This window comes from Arvicanthis niloticus, chromosome 24, assembly GCF_011762505.2.
Source record: "Arvicanthis niloticus isolate mArvNil1 chromosome 24, mArvNil1.pat.X, whole genome shotgun sequence".
Classification (NCBI taxonomy): domain Eukaryota; kingdom Metazoa; phylum Chordata; class Mammalia; order Rodentia; family Muridae; genus Arvicanthis; species Arvicanthis niloticus.
Genome location: NC_133432.1, coordinates 5,819,545 through 5,833,801, shown reverse-complemented (window position 1 = coordinate 5,833,801; position 14,257 = coordinate 5,819,545). Strand labels below are relative to the sequence as shown.

The 14,257-nt window shown below is 48.0% G+C and overlaps 1 protein-coding gene across 2 annotated transcripts in view; it reads right to left on the bottom strand.

The window, feature by feature from the left end:
• Positions 1–9,529: 9,529 nt before the first annotated feature.
• The window catches only part of Sppl3 (signal peptide peptidase like 3), a 94,450-nt gene continuing 89,722 nt past the window's right edge, over positions 9,530–14,257 (bottom strand). For both annotated transcript variants that reach the window (XM_076922507.1, XM_076922506.1), the window contains exons 9-11: positions 13,251–13,450; positions 12,415–12,524; positions 9,530–11,144 (exon numbers count right to left, since the gene is read on the bottom strand). In XM_076922507.1, coding sequence (XP_076778622.1) covers positions 11,073–11,144; positions 12,415–12,524; positions 13,251–13,450 — 382 coding nt within the window. In that variant the 3' untranslated portion in view covers positions 9,530–11,072. The remainder of the gene's footprint in view (positions 11,145–12,414; positions 12,525–13,250; positions 13,451–14,257) is intronic.

The following is a 14,257-nucleotide window of genomic DNA, read 5'->3' as shown; positions in this document are numbered from 1 at the left end:
CTGGAGGGTTTTGTTGTGTCTGGGTTTTGTTGTGTCTGGGTTCCCCAACCTGGCTCTTCTGTAGGCTCAACTGCAAGCCAGAGACACAGAGAGGAGAGTTGGTCCCGCTTAGCTCACCCTACCCTGCTGCAGATGGCACACGTCAGGTGGGGACCTTGTGTTCAGAGGGCGCCGTGGACCTCTAGCTTTGTAACACTGGCTCCTATCAAGGTGGTGCAGGAGGGACTCGGGTGTGTGAGGGGGACCCAAACTGAGCCTGTGCTGTCACTCTGCTGCGTCGAGTGTAAGGGTTTTCATGGCCTTGTGGCAATGATGGGCTGTATGTACCCAGCAGGGAAATGGGTCAGCTGTAGCCAAAAGCTCCCTTGCACGGGTTTCTGCGTCTCAGGACTGGTGCCCAACCTCAGGGTGCAGGGCAGCTCAGGAGCGTCCCTTTCCACGGTGAGGTAACTTTGGCGCTTTAAGCCAAGCTCTGGTCTGCACACTGGGGTGTTTGAAAGGGCTGTCATGGGGGCTGGAGAGATGGCTCGGCGGTTAAGAGCACTGGCTGCTCTTCCAGAGGTCCTGAGTTCAATTCCCAGCAACCACATGGTGGCTCACAACCATCTGTAATGGGATCTGATGCCCTCTTCTGGTGTGTCTGAAGACAGCTACAGTGTACTCATACACATAAAATTAAAAAAAAAAGAAAGGGCTGTTGTGAGCTCAGTCTGCCGCTCTGCTAGGTGGTGGCGTTGGCTTTTGAAAGGACATATTTGCTCACTTAGAGCTTGAGTTGCAGACGCTACCCTTAGTGTATTTGAACTTGAGTTGTTGCGGAGTCCGGGGAGCCAGAGACTCCATTCAAATTGGCAGCTGGTTTTCTCAGTGTTGCACGGTGCCGTTGGCCAGGTATCAGACACTGAGTTTGGCTCAAAGTCACACGGGACGGCACATCAGCCCGCAATTTACTCGGTGTCAGGGATGGTTCTGAAGAGTCCAGGCTGGTGGCTTAGTGGCCTGCCTCGAAATCTTGATTAGTCTGATGGTCTCGCTTCGATTCAGCTCAGGTGTGTTGCGAAGCTCAGCGGTTCAAATTCCTAGTCTTCCAAGTTGTCTGTCCATTTTATTTTTTAATATCTCTCTCTCTCTCTCTCTCTCTCTCTCTCTCTCTCTCTCTCTCTCTCTCTCTCTCTCTCTCTCTCTCTCTCTCTTTTTTGGTAAGATTTATTTTATTGAATACACTGTAGCTGTTTCCAGACACACCAGAAGAAGGCATCAGACCCCTTTACAAGATGGTTTTGAGCCATTCTGAGTGGGGTGAGGTGAGAGCTCAGTGCAGGTTGTATCTGCAGTCCCCCAGGGGGTGAGGACATGTGTCTTTTGGTGTAATTATTGGTTTATTTGTACATCGGGGCTTTTAAAAATCTTATTTATTTGTTTGTTTGTTTATTTATTTAATATATGTGAGACTTCTGTCTTCAGACACTAGAAGAGGGCATCATATCTCAGTGCTCCTAACCTCTGAGCCACCTCTCCAGGTCTGTACATCTGTTTTTAAAGGTGTGTTTTTGTTTTTTGGTTATGTGTATATATGTGTACATGCACCTGCATGCAGTACCTCTGCAGGCCAGAAGAGGGCGCGGGAGTCCTCAGGAGCCGGAGTTGAAGGTGATTGTGAGCCATCCTCCAGCCCCGGTCTGTTCAGTCCATCTGAGCATCGTTAATGAGATTAGAGTTTGGATGTTGGGTTTCTGAGCTTGCTGTATGCGTGGATCATTGACCCTTCTGCGGATGACTAACATGTCACTTCCTTATGCTGATAATTGCTTCCTTTGTTGAGCAAACCCTTTTTAATTTGATGCAGCTGCAACCTTCAATCCTTTCTTTCTTTTCTTTTTTTTTTTTTTTCCTTTTTTTTGAGACAGGGTTTCTCTGTGCAGCCCTGGCTGTCCTGGAACTCACTCTGTAGACTAGGCTGGCCTCGAACTCAGAAATCCGCCTGCCTCTGCCTCCCAAGTGCCGGGATTAAAGGTGTGTGCACAACTATACTCTGGTTTGACTGATTTTTAAAATGACACCTTTTGTTTGATTAATCAAAGTTATTAATTTAATTAATTAAATTTATTAATTAATCAAACAAAAGTAGTGGCACAAACCTTTATTCCCAGCACTCGGGAGGCAGAGACAGGGGGATCTCTGAATTTGAGGCCAGCCTGGTCTACAGAGTAATTTTCAGGCCAGCCAGGATCACAAAATAAGATCTTGTCTCAAAAAAAAAAAAAAAAATGTGTTTGGTCCATTTCTAGTTGAATTAGAAAGAGAGCTGTTGATTGATTGGTTGATGATTGATTATTGATTGGCAGGCAGAGAGCTAGGATTCCCAGCACCGTTTGCCGAAAGACTCCCTTCAGGGTGCTTTTGAGGACCTTTGTGGAATCATGTGGCCGTAGGTGACGCCTTGATTTAGGGTCTGTCAGTGAACCTGAGGCTAGGTTTACTAGCCTGTGGTCCTCCTGTGTCCCTTCGCAGTGCTGGGTCCAGGTGCATGCTGTGCTTGGCTGTGTATGGGTGCCAGGATCCCAGCTCAGACCCTCCCATGGCAAGTTCTTCACCATCCGCTCAGCCTGGCCCTGCTTTTCAGGTTTTTTAGTTTTAGTTTTTGCATTTATGAAGTACTTAAGTGTAGATTTTTTTCCTTTCCCCATATATATATGTGTGTGTGTATATATATACATATATACATGTATACATATATACATATACACATATACACATGTACAATATACACATATATACATATATATACACATATACACACATATATACACACATATATACACACATATACATATATATATATAAATGGAATACATATATATTTAAATATAATTATCTCTGTGTAATATATTCTATTATATACTGGCCATGTATGGTATCTTACACACACACACATACACACACACACACACACACACACACACGTGTGAGCAGTGGGACTCCAGCTGAGCTGCAGCCCCTGGGATGTCCGGAAGACCTTTGTCTACTGCTCAGTCATATACCAGGCTGTCAGGGGGGCTGAGGCCACACAGTGCTGGGTCCTCTTCATGGGGTCTAAATGGGGGTGCTGCACCCTCCCAGCTCTGGTGAGTTTGAGAGGTTTTTCATTCCTTTTTTTAAAAATTGGTTATTTTATTTATTTACATTTCAAATGTTATCCCCCTTCCCGGTTTCCCCTCCACAACCTCCTTATGCTCTCCCCTCCCTCCTGCTTCTATGAGGGAACTCTCACACCCTCTTTTTGTTTTTATAAGGTGAAACTTTAAAAACAACAGGGTCAGCCGGGCTGTGGTGGTGCACGTCTATAATCCCAGCATTTGGGAGGCAGAGGCAGGCGGATTTCTGAGTTCGAGGCCAGCCTGGTCTACAGAGTGAGTTCTAGGACAGCCCGGGGGTTAAACAGAGAAACCCTGTCTTGAAAAACCAAAAATAAACAAACAAACAAACAAACAACAGGGTCAAGGCTGCCCTAGAACTCACTCTTCAGACCACCCTGTCTCCTGAGTGAACACAGAGTAGACATTGAGCCACATTAGTGAGCAGGGCTTTGGAAACTGGGTCTCTTGATGGGGCCCTGGGACCCACTGAAACCCAGACTGGCCAATCTGATTCTCTTGTGACTGTAGTTAGTTACTTTTGGTTTTTTTTTCAAGACAGGGTTTCTCTGTGTAGCCCTGGCTGTCCTGGAACTCACTCTGTAGATCAGGCTGGCCCAGTCTGCCTCTGCCTCCCAAGTGCTGGGATTAAAGGCGTGCGTCACCACATCCAGCCTGGATTTATTTGTTTGTTGTGTGTTTTGCCCAAAAGCCTGTCTGCACATGATTTGCAGTGTCTACAGAGGCCAGAAGAAGACACTGAAGTTACAGATGGTGGTGAACTGTCCTGTGGGTGCTGGGACTCAAACCTGGGTCTTCTGTGAAAGTAGCCAGTGTTCTTAATTGCTGAGCCGTCTCTCTAACCTCTATTTGGAATTTTTGTTGACATTTATTGTAAGTGTATCTTCCTTTGAATCTTGTCAAGGACCCACTTGATGCCACAGGGTAAACTGAGGCAGGCAGTGAGAGTGGTATTGGGGCCAAAAGCTGATGACTTCTGGGAATTTAACTCTTTCTTGGTATTAGGGTCCAAAAGGTATTTAGTTTTGGGCAATTAACTTCTACTGAGAGCAGCAGGGGAAGAGACACTTAGTTACTTGCATTCTTTTCTCTTTGACTCGGGGACCTCTCGCTGGCCAGGCGAGAGGCTCAGTTCCTTAACCAGAGAAAAGAAAAGAAAGACACAGCTTCATTGTTGCTCTTAGCTTTTACACTTTCTCAGGAGAGATAATTGATCACGTGGTTTTCTAAACATCCATAAGTTCCTAGTAAGTTCAAGGAAATAGTTCATGTCATAGGGCGATCGGGAAGACGTAAGGAGTTACAGCGGACTTGTTTAACGTGTCTTTCCATTACGCTAGTACCTGACTTACATTGTCTGTTACTAGCACCATAAGGTCATTATAAGTTTAAAGCAATATTTTTAAATTATTTATTTATTTTATGTGAGTACACTGCAACTGTCTTCAGACACACCAGAAGAGGGCATCAGATCCCATTACAGATGGTTGTGAGCCACCATGTGGTTGCTGGGAATTGAACTCAGGACCTCTGGAAGAGCAGTCAGTGCTCTTAACCGCTGAGCCATCCCTCCAGCCCCCGGAATATTTTTTTTTATTCTACAAGTTAACACAGTCTTGCAAGAGACAAATCATCTGTCTTGTGTATTATTAGTTTTGAAGTTTTGTATAGACTAGTCTGTCATTTATTTTCCGTCCTTGCACCTACAATGCATTGTCCATTCCCAGATTATGACCTTTAGTTACCAGACAGTGGCCTCATTCCTAACCTAGAAGGAATGTTTTCCTTGATCATAAATTTGTTCCAAGCCTGTTTTGCTTTTCTAGTTCAATTAGAACTGTGACACATGAAGGTTTTTCAGGGCTCTATCTGCAGCTTTTATTCTATAGAGGGTTTGAGATTACTTGTATCAATTTAGTAGTTCTAAAAAAATTATCAGGAATCATGAAATCATCAATTCATCTACACAGCGTTTCTACATGAGAGGACATCTCCATGTTTTTTAAAATATTTACTTATTTTATGTATATGAGCACATTGTAACTGTCTTCAGATACACCAGAAGAGGGCATTGGACCCCATTACAGATGGTTGTGAGCCACCATGTGGTTGCTGGGAATTGAAATCAGGAACTCTGGAAGAGCAGTCAGTGTTCGTAACCGCTGAGCATCTCTCCAGCCCCGAACATCTCCATGTTGATCTGCAGGAAACCTGACCAATAGGGTGGACTGATGCCTAGGAAACATTAGGATGTGTACTGGTGTCGGGAAAGGCCCATCAGCATCTAGAAGCCATCCTGGGATGAAGTCTCTGAGGCTACTACATCTCCCCTAACGCTGTCACGCAAAATGGTGGGGCCATCTCTGGAGAACTCACTTGCTTGCCACAGCTTTTCTCAGATGGTGTCTGACTCTTTTAATGTAGTTAGAATGGCTGCTTTAAAAACCTTGAATGTTGCCAGGGATGGCATTGCACGCTTTTAATCCCAACACTCAGGAGGCAGAGGCAGGTGGATCTTTGTGAGTTTGAGGCCACCCAGGGCTGCAAAGTGATACCATGTGTTAGAAAGAAAGTCTTGAATGATTGTAGGTATGAGGGCCTCTGCCTGCTGTCCTAGCTACTCAGGGGTTGGAGACAGGAGGATCACTTATGTCCAGGAGGACAGCCTGGGTCACATAGATAGCTGCTTCAGAACCTAAAACAGAACCCCCTTCTGATCTCCACACAGTGGTGTACACACACAGACACATGCATATGTACACAGAAGTAATTAAACAATGAAAAACAATCTTCTAGAAGCCGCCATGGTTCTAATCCCTGGGTCCACTTCACTTGGTATGAACTACATTTGTGTCCTGATCTCAGTTTCTGTTCACACGTGTATAACCTAGAGCTGGGTCCTGAGGATCCCAACACATGGCAGAAATTCTGCCAAGGATTCTTGTTTAAATGGAGACATTTAGGCCTGGGTGATGGCTCAGTGGGTAAAAACACTGTTGACCCAAGTTCAATCCCTGTAGCCCACCAAACAGCCAGATACGGCCATGTGCACCTTTCCTTACCCCAGCCCTCTGACAGTGAGGGGGAGGACAGACAGAGCTGCTTGAAGCTCATGGGCCAGGTAGGCTAACACAGAAAAAGCCAGAGACCGTGCCTCAGCAAGAGGGGGATAGGCATAGACTCAAGAATGCTATCCTCTGCTGGGCGGTGGTGGCGCACGCCTTTAATCCCAGCACTTGGGAGGCAGAGGCAGGCGGATTTCTGAGTTTGAGGCCAGCCTGGTTTACAGAGTAAGTTCCAGGACAGCCAGGGCTACACAGAGAAACCCTGTCTTGAAAAACCAAAACAAACAAAAAGAATGCTGTCCTCTGATCTCCATGTGTGCTACAGGACATACATAAACATGTATGCATACACAGATACACACAAAAATGCACACATGCATACACAGGTGTACAGACACATACACACACACACAAAGGCACATGTGTGTATATGTGTGCACACGTGTGCGCGCACGGGCACACTCGCGTGTATGTATGCTGGTGCAAGGACAGAGGTGTGGCATCCCCTGCTGGAGTTGTGAGATGCCCAATGTGGGAATGTTTAAGGACTTCTCCGTATCTTGGTGGGTAGAGGGCTTTTCTAATTTGGTCAAGGTGGAGGACGCAGGCCCTGACTCGGTTATTCTTCCATTCACCAGTTGTGATCCTGGTGGTGTGGCTGGTCCTCTGGGTACAACTACTGCAAAGGACTCTGGGAGTTGTCCAGCTTCACAGCCTCCTCCCTCCCATCCTTTGCGCCGAGGGTCTCAAGCAGGCCCAGTAGCAGGTCCACCCTCTTCTGTGTGGTCCTGAGCCACACTCTTTCCCCCCCACATGGGCATGGTTCCAGACGGAGGTAGAGGAACTGGCACCCATGGCCTGGTCTGCTGTCAGGCAGTGGTCCTGTTCTTTGTCCTGTGGACAGGCACTTCCTCCATTCCTTACAGGTGTGGCACCCCTGCGCACTGGTTCACATGGTCTACCAAACAGCCAAGTGGCCGACGAGTCAGGATCAGACCAGACCTTATTGTTTTTGTTTTGAGACAGGGTCTTGGTGTGTAGCTCAGGCTGGTCTAAAATCATGAAATCATGATCTTTCTGTCCAGACTACACTAATCTTATCACATTTCTTTCCAAACTGTTTTCTATATGCACTTGTACACACACACACACACACACACACACAATTTTAAGACAGGGTCTTACTGTGTTACCTTTGCTGGTCTGGAAACTACCATGTAGACCAGGCTGGCCTTGTGTCTGCCTCAGCCTCTGGACCGCTGGCACTAAAGGCGCTGCCACCATGTTTCAAGCTTCACCACTACAATCTTTCTGATCTTGTGATGTTCTTATGTAGGTTGCCACAGCTATGACTCAAATACCTAAGGCACACGGTGCAACCAGCTTTAAGTGCCACACACACAGGAATGTCACACCCTCTTGGCAGGGGCATGACCCTAAGACTTCTGAACCCTGCTGTGGTTAAATGTCAAAGGTGTCAAGAGCACGGCAATGTCTTTTCTTTGTGGCCATTTAGCCGTTACATCTAACAGGGGCGTGGCTCCTGCACCAGCCTGTTCTTTGGCCGTTAGCTGGGATGGCTAGCCTGCCACACAGCATAGCACCTGGGAGGTTTTGCTGTCACAGAGATAGACAAATAGGTGCGAGCCATGGGCCTCCCCTACTGCGCTGTGTGACCACCTCCCTGTGTGTCGCGTTAGCTGCTACACCCGGTGCTCAGGGCAACTTCCGACTTTACTACAGGAGTTCAACTTGGGTTTGTGTCTGTCAGCCTAAATACCACAGAGCCAAATGTCCTGCAAGGGTGGGAAGGACCTTGGATTCTCTAAGGTGGGTCGGGGCAACAAGGGAGAAAACAAACGGAGTCTGAACGCAAACCCAGGAAAGTCTGAGTTGCTACTCTCCTGGTGGCAGCTAGATAGTCGCTATTGTTTGTGGATCACAGCTGACTGCTTTCCTCTCTGGCTTTGAGGCTGGTGTTAGGGGCTGTCATTGCCTGCTCCGAGGTGAGGCGCTGAGCCGTGTGCCGGGGGAAGCAGGGCTGAAGGCTGTTCATATTTTATTACACTCAAACTCCTTCAAGAGGCTGAAGAGACGGCTCAGAGGCCAAGAGCAGCTGTTCTTGTGTAGGACCCGGGTTTGAATTTTAACCCTATATGGCAGCTAGAAACCAGCCCTAATTCTAGTTCCAGGGGAGCCTATGTCCTCCGTGGATGACACTAGATACACACATGTATTGAGTATACATACATGGAGGGGAAAAACCTATTTTTTTTTTTTAAAGGGACACTTGCAGAGGACCCAGACTTGATTCTTGGCACCTACATGATAGTTCACAACCATCTACGATCCCAGTTGCAGCGGATTTGACATCAGACATGCACGTGGTGCCCTTAAGACATGCAACCCCCCCCCCCCGCCCCCAATACAGAAAGAATAGAAATGCCCACATTAACTGCTGGCTATGACAAACAGCAGCGTTGCCACACAGCACTAGGCCGGGTGAGCTGTAAGCAGAGTCCCACAGACTCACAAGGCTCTATTCTGACACTAGTATCATAACCATGTTCCTTCGCCACTACCCTTTCTCCTGTGGGCTCAGTAACTCAACTGGGTAATGGAGGCCCTTGGGAGCCTGCTGCCCAGGTCCCCGGAACTCCAGCTGCCCCACACGGGGAGCTCTGTGACCATTTTATTCAGAGGACAGCCCACATCATGGCAGTTTGAACAGAACACAGCACACTTGGGGGTGAAATGTTCTTAGCTCAGCCATGAACAGGTGAGATACCAGTACACAGGTTCCTTGAAAACTCTACCTACCGGACTTCTGAGAAAGCGTCTCCCCAGGCCCCAACCCCCTCTGATGGCCTCCAGAACTCAAGGTCATCCTGGCACATGCTGAGGCTTGGGGTGTGGGGGGGGAGATGGGGGTATGTTCAAGGGCTCTGAAGACAGGCATGTGACCTGAGCTGGAGTCGAGTGCTGTGCAGGATTTCTCTCCCACAAACTCAGAACAAACTCAGACAAACTTTGCCCAGAACTGAAATGACAACCTTTAGGCATTCCTGGCCCTTAAAGTCACTTACCATGGAGACACTCCTGCCTCTCCAGCATCCCTGGGGCTGAGTGTGGTTCTCACCACCTCCCCCACTCCCACCAAGTGTAATGGGAACCTCTACACTGAGTCAGGAGAGAGCCAGAGCTGCAGGTGACAACCTGGGGACAGCGCAGCCTAACAGTGCCTGGCAGGGCGAAGTAATGGGCGGTCAGCTCTGCACTAACCACCAAAAGTGAAGTCAGGACCAAAGCTAGAAAAGGGAGTCATTTATTAGAGACAAAACCAACCCTTCAAACCCTTCAGCAGAGTCTGAAGATGACAGAGGAACCCACAGCATGGCGGTATGCTGCTCCATTGACGGCCTCAGGCTGTGCACTCTGCCGGGATGTCTGCAGCGGTGGGGACAGGCAGGCCACGATGGATGCCAGCAATCCCAGGAAGGAGCAGACTCCAGGGCCTGCTGTCCCACCACATGGGCAGCCGCTCACCAGGCTGAGATGAAGGTGAGCCCACAGATGGCTCGGGGCCAGGTTCTGAAGGCACAGCAGCAGCCTGCTCTGTCTCCAGCTCCTGGACTTCAGCTCCATGTGCAGAGGCAACTGACATTTGTCCCCAAAGCCCAGCTGTCACCACAGGTAAACCAAGACTGTAATCACCACAGCAAGGACAGGATTGCGTTGCTTTTTTCCGGTTTGTTTTTTCTAAGGGGCTGGGGGCATGGAAAATACAGCGCACCAATGAAACAAAATGTCAAAAAAATACAAAAAAATATAAAATAGAAAAATGTATTTACAGGTGGTACATTACTATGATCAGAAAGCACAAAGACACCTGCTGCTATAATACATGCACTGGTTCAAGAGGCGGTTACGAAAAACTGCGAGGGAGAAGCCTGTAAAAAGAAAAGGGTCAAAAAGTTCCAACTTTTCATCCCTAATTTGCTACACTGATCAAAAGAAGGAGTCCTCACAGCCCCGAGTCTATCAGCTCAGCGTGTCCATGGCGCAACCGCACGTGACTCTCACGGAGACGGCAGCTTATGCGAGGAGGCACGGTAAACTGTTCTACATGCTCAAATGACAGCAAGCCCCCGTCTGCTACACGCATGATCTTAGCAGGTTTAGTCGCTGTTCACTCAGATATCTATGTGCACGTGTATATATATATATGTACGTATGTATAAAACCGTGTCCTTCTCATGGCCAACACGGTGGGACAGTCATTACAACAGATTCTTATGTGTATGTTGTAAGAAGTCAGTCAATGTCTGTGGACTGAATAAGTCACTTCACACCACAGAAAATATTTAATAAATCCAAAAGAAAAAAAGAAAAAAAAAATGGGAGGACAGACGTTCTGCCCTAGGTCTGTGAAATGGAGTCCCCAGAGGAAACTGGTCCCAAAGTTTTGGGGGGTTCACCGAAGAGACTTCTGTTTGCTAATTGATTTTCGTCCGTTTAGTGTTCAAAGTTCTAGAACAACTCCTTGCTGTTTGTAGTTCTTAAATAAGTCAACTTCTCCATCTTCCCACAAGTTAACAGTCTGGTGCAGATCCATAAAACCCCGAGGAGGAGCACCGGGAGGGCCTGCCCTTCTGGAAGGGTCCACTCTCCCAGAGCGCAGAAGAGAAGGGCTCCAGCCCCTCTGCGAACGCTCCCCTCAGTCAAACTCCAGCCACACTGCAGTTCCGTGAGCAGGTATGCCTGAGTCAGGCCAGCTTGTAGAGGGAACAAAACCACGCGGTGAGAGAGAGAAAAGGGCGAGGCCAGCGCTCCGTCACTTCTCCTAGGATCATCATACTTCCAGGAACCGGGAGCTACTGGACTTGGAGTGGAATGGCTCAGACCACATCCTTCGTAAGTCACCCTGGGGACAGAACGGACACTGTTGAGGGCCAGGTTCGAACAAGCAGCAGCAGTCCTCTCTCACATGGAGAAGCCTGGCTCTGCGGCCTCTGTATACCTGCCCTGAGGCAAGTCTGTCCCTCTGCTGTGCTCAGGAACTTCTGTCGGTAAAATAAGAGGCTAAAAACCCGGCAGAGAAGTCACTCTTTTGGCTGACACAGGTACACACACTTGCGAGGCAGAGCCAGTGATTTTTGTGAGTATACCAATCTGGTCTATATAGCCACTTCCAGCCTAACCAGGGCTACATTAGTGACATTGTGAAACCCTGTTTCGAAAACAACACAAATACTTACTAAGATAAAAATTAAGGAGTTGAGGGACAGCAGTCATATATTGCCTTAATAGTATATATTTATTTAGATTTATTTTTAAGTGTATGAATATTCTGCCTGCATGTATGTATGTATGTATGTATGCATGCATAGCATGAGTGTGTCTTGTGCCTATGGAGTTCTAAAGGTGGTGTTGGATCCCCTGAACTGGAGTTACGCACAGACGGCTGGAAGCTGCCGCACAGGTATTGTGAACCATGAACAGCAAGGACTTGAGCCATTGAGCTACGTTTCCAGCCTCAATATTAAACACTTAAGCCGGGCAGTGGTGGCGCACGCCTTTAATCCCAGCACTTGGGAGGCAAAGGCTGGCGGATTTCTGAGTTCGAGGACAGCCTGGTCTACAGAGTGAGTATCAGGACAGCCAGGACTACACAGAGAAACCCTGTCTCGAAAAACCCAAACCAAACCAAACCAAACCAAAAAAAAAAAAAAAAAAAAAAAAAAAAACCAAAATGAACAAACAAAAAAACAAAACAACAACAAAAACACTTAATTCATTCCAAACAAACACTATAAAAAAGCCATCAAGCAGCAGCAGGGCCTGGCTGTCTTTTGTTTGGCATTTGGAGATGGAGACTGAATCCAGGGCTCACAGCTTCAGTCCCAGCCCTTCAGGTTTTTGCTTCTATGCAGGAACTTGCTAAGTTGTCTACCCTGGCCCTGAACTCAAAATTCTCCTGCCTCAGCCCTGAGTAGGTTTGGCCCAAGGGCACTGCTGTGATCAAAGCAAGAAGTCTGACAGCACACCACTCTCTTGGCTTCAACTCATCCCTCAGTGGTCTGTGAGGATGGAACAGTGTACTTATCAGCCCTTCCTGTCAACAGCTCTACTCAAAGGCCACAGCAAGGTCACACCAAGGGCACAGTCCCGCTTCCCCGAGTGCAGGCGCTCACCTTTAGGTAGGCCATGGTGAGGAGGGGCAGTAAGGTAAATGGCACCAAGTAGAGGAGAGCTGGCTGGGCGGCTCGGTGGATGCGAGACGCCACAGTCGCCGTGAGCAGACCTAGGAGAGAGGTATCCGTGAGTGGCTGATACAGGTAGAACTGACAAGGAAGCAGAGACCAGTGAGGCGACTCTGACCCCAGGACCGGGTCAGAGCCCACTCTTGCAAAGGTCCTGGGCTGAAGCCCAGCTCCTACGGTGATAACAGACTCGACATAGGCAACAAAGCCTCAGCCCTGGCCGAGCATCTTGCCTCTCAGGCTCCTCACCTCCGTGACGGGGGCAAGCATCAGCACTTGCTGATCCCTTGCAGGATTACAGACTGACAGGAAATCGCGTATATGTAGGTTAGTGAAGGCAAGCTGCCTTTTCATACTTAGTCTGCAGCACCAGAACAGAGTGTGTGTGGTGTGTGCATGCACGGTTTCTACCCTAGTCCAACTGTGTCTTCCTGTTTGTGGTTTGTGAGTTGGCTGGAGAAACATTAGTATGGAAAGTCTGAGGTAAGAGGTGATGTATGCATTGGAGCCAGCCAACAGAGGCAAAAATCAAGGGATAGTTTATTCAGTGGCTAGACCCTTAGCATTCCGTGTGTGTTGGACCGAGAACTGGCCATGTTCTTCTACATGTCTCAGATGGGCACTCAACATATAAAGCACATGGCACCTCAAGGATTCCTTTGGTTAGCTACACAGCAGGCAGTTCTGGCCTTTCTAGTCGCAGCTGGAAGACATGCTCTGAGGGCAAGCGCTGGAGGACAGCAGTGAGGGGTCGGGGGCTTTCTTACCTACGAAGTACCCGATGAGGGTGCAGTGGAAGTAGGAGACCTTCTGCATGCGCCCAGAGATATTAGCCGGACCAGGGGCCCCACAGGAGTCGCCACTGGCTTGTTTCTTGTAGTTGTCATATCGAAGAACAAAGCACAGCAGAAGGCCAGGCATCACAATGTCCCCGATGCCCAACATCGAGAAGTGACTGCCAGTGGAGCTGAAACACAATAGCACATGTTAAGGATGCTGCAGTCTGCAATCTCTGTGCCTTCTGTGGAAGGCTTCTTGAGACATAAAGTGCAGGCATGATGTTCTGTGCACTGGGTAAAGGTCGTCTGTGTCAGTCAAGTGCTGATTTCTCTGCCCTCGGATCTTGTTTCAATCTGGACACAGCATTGTAATGCTTAGGTCAAGGATTTCCTGTCTCAACTTTGTGTAAAAAACTCTGATCATTTATTCTCTGTCTTATTAATAAATGCTGCTCACCCAATGGCTGGGTAGACGAGAGAATAGGGTGGAACCTTCCGCCAGTCAGGGGGAGAAGAGGAGGGTCTGAGACGGCACCTCGAGAAAAACATCTGAAGCCCAAAGGTCAGGCAGATCAGTAACAATATGCAAGTACCACGGGACGGGGCTGAGAAGAGGCCAGATGACCACAGGGGTTAACATAAGTCACGTATCTCCCGTGTCTGGAGGTGCAGTTTAAAATGAATCTTGGCTTTTCTGTGTCGTTGGTTACTGGGGATGAGCAAAGGTAAAAAAAACCACAGCTGCCAGATTACTCCAGATTAATCCACTGATCCCACTTATATAAAAATACTCATTTTACACTAAAGGACCCTACTTGTTTGTTTCCTTTGGTCTGAGACAGGGTCTCGCTGGAGCCCCGGTTGGCCTGGAACTAACTATACAGACCAGACCACGTGAACTTACAAAGAGCTACTTGCCTCTGTCTCGCAAATCCTAGGACTGAAGGCGCGTGTCACCATGATGCCCCACAGCCAACGTTTGCTTTCGTTTGTTT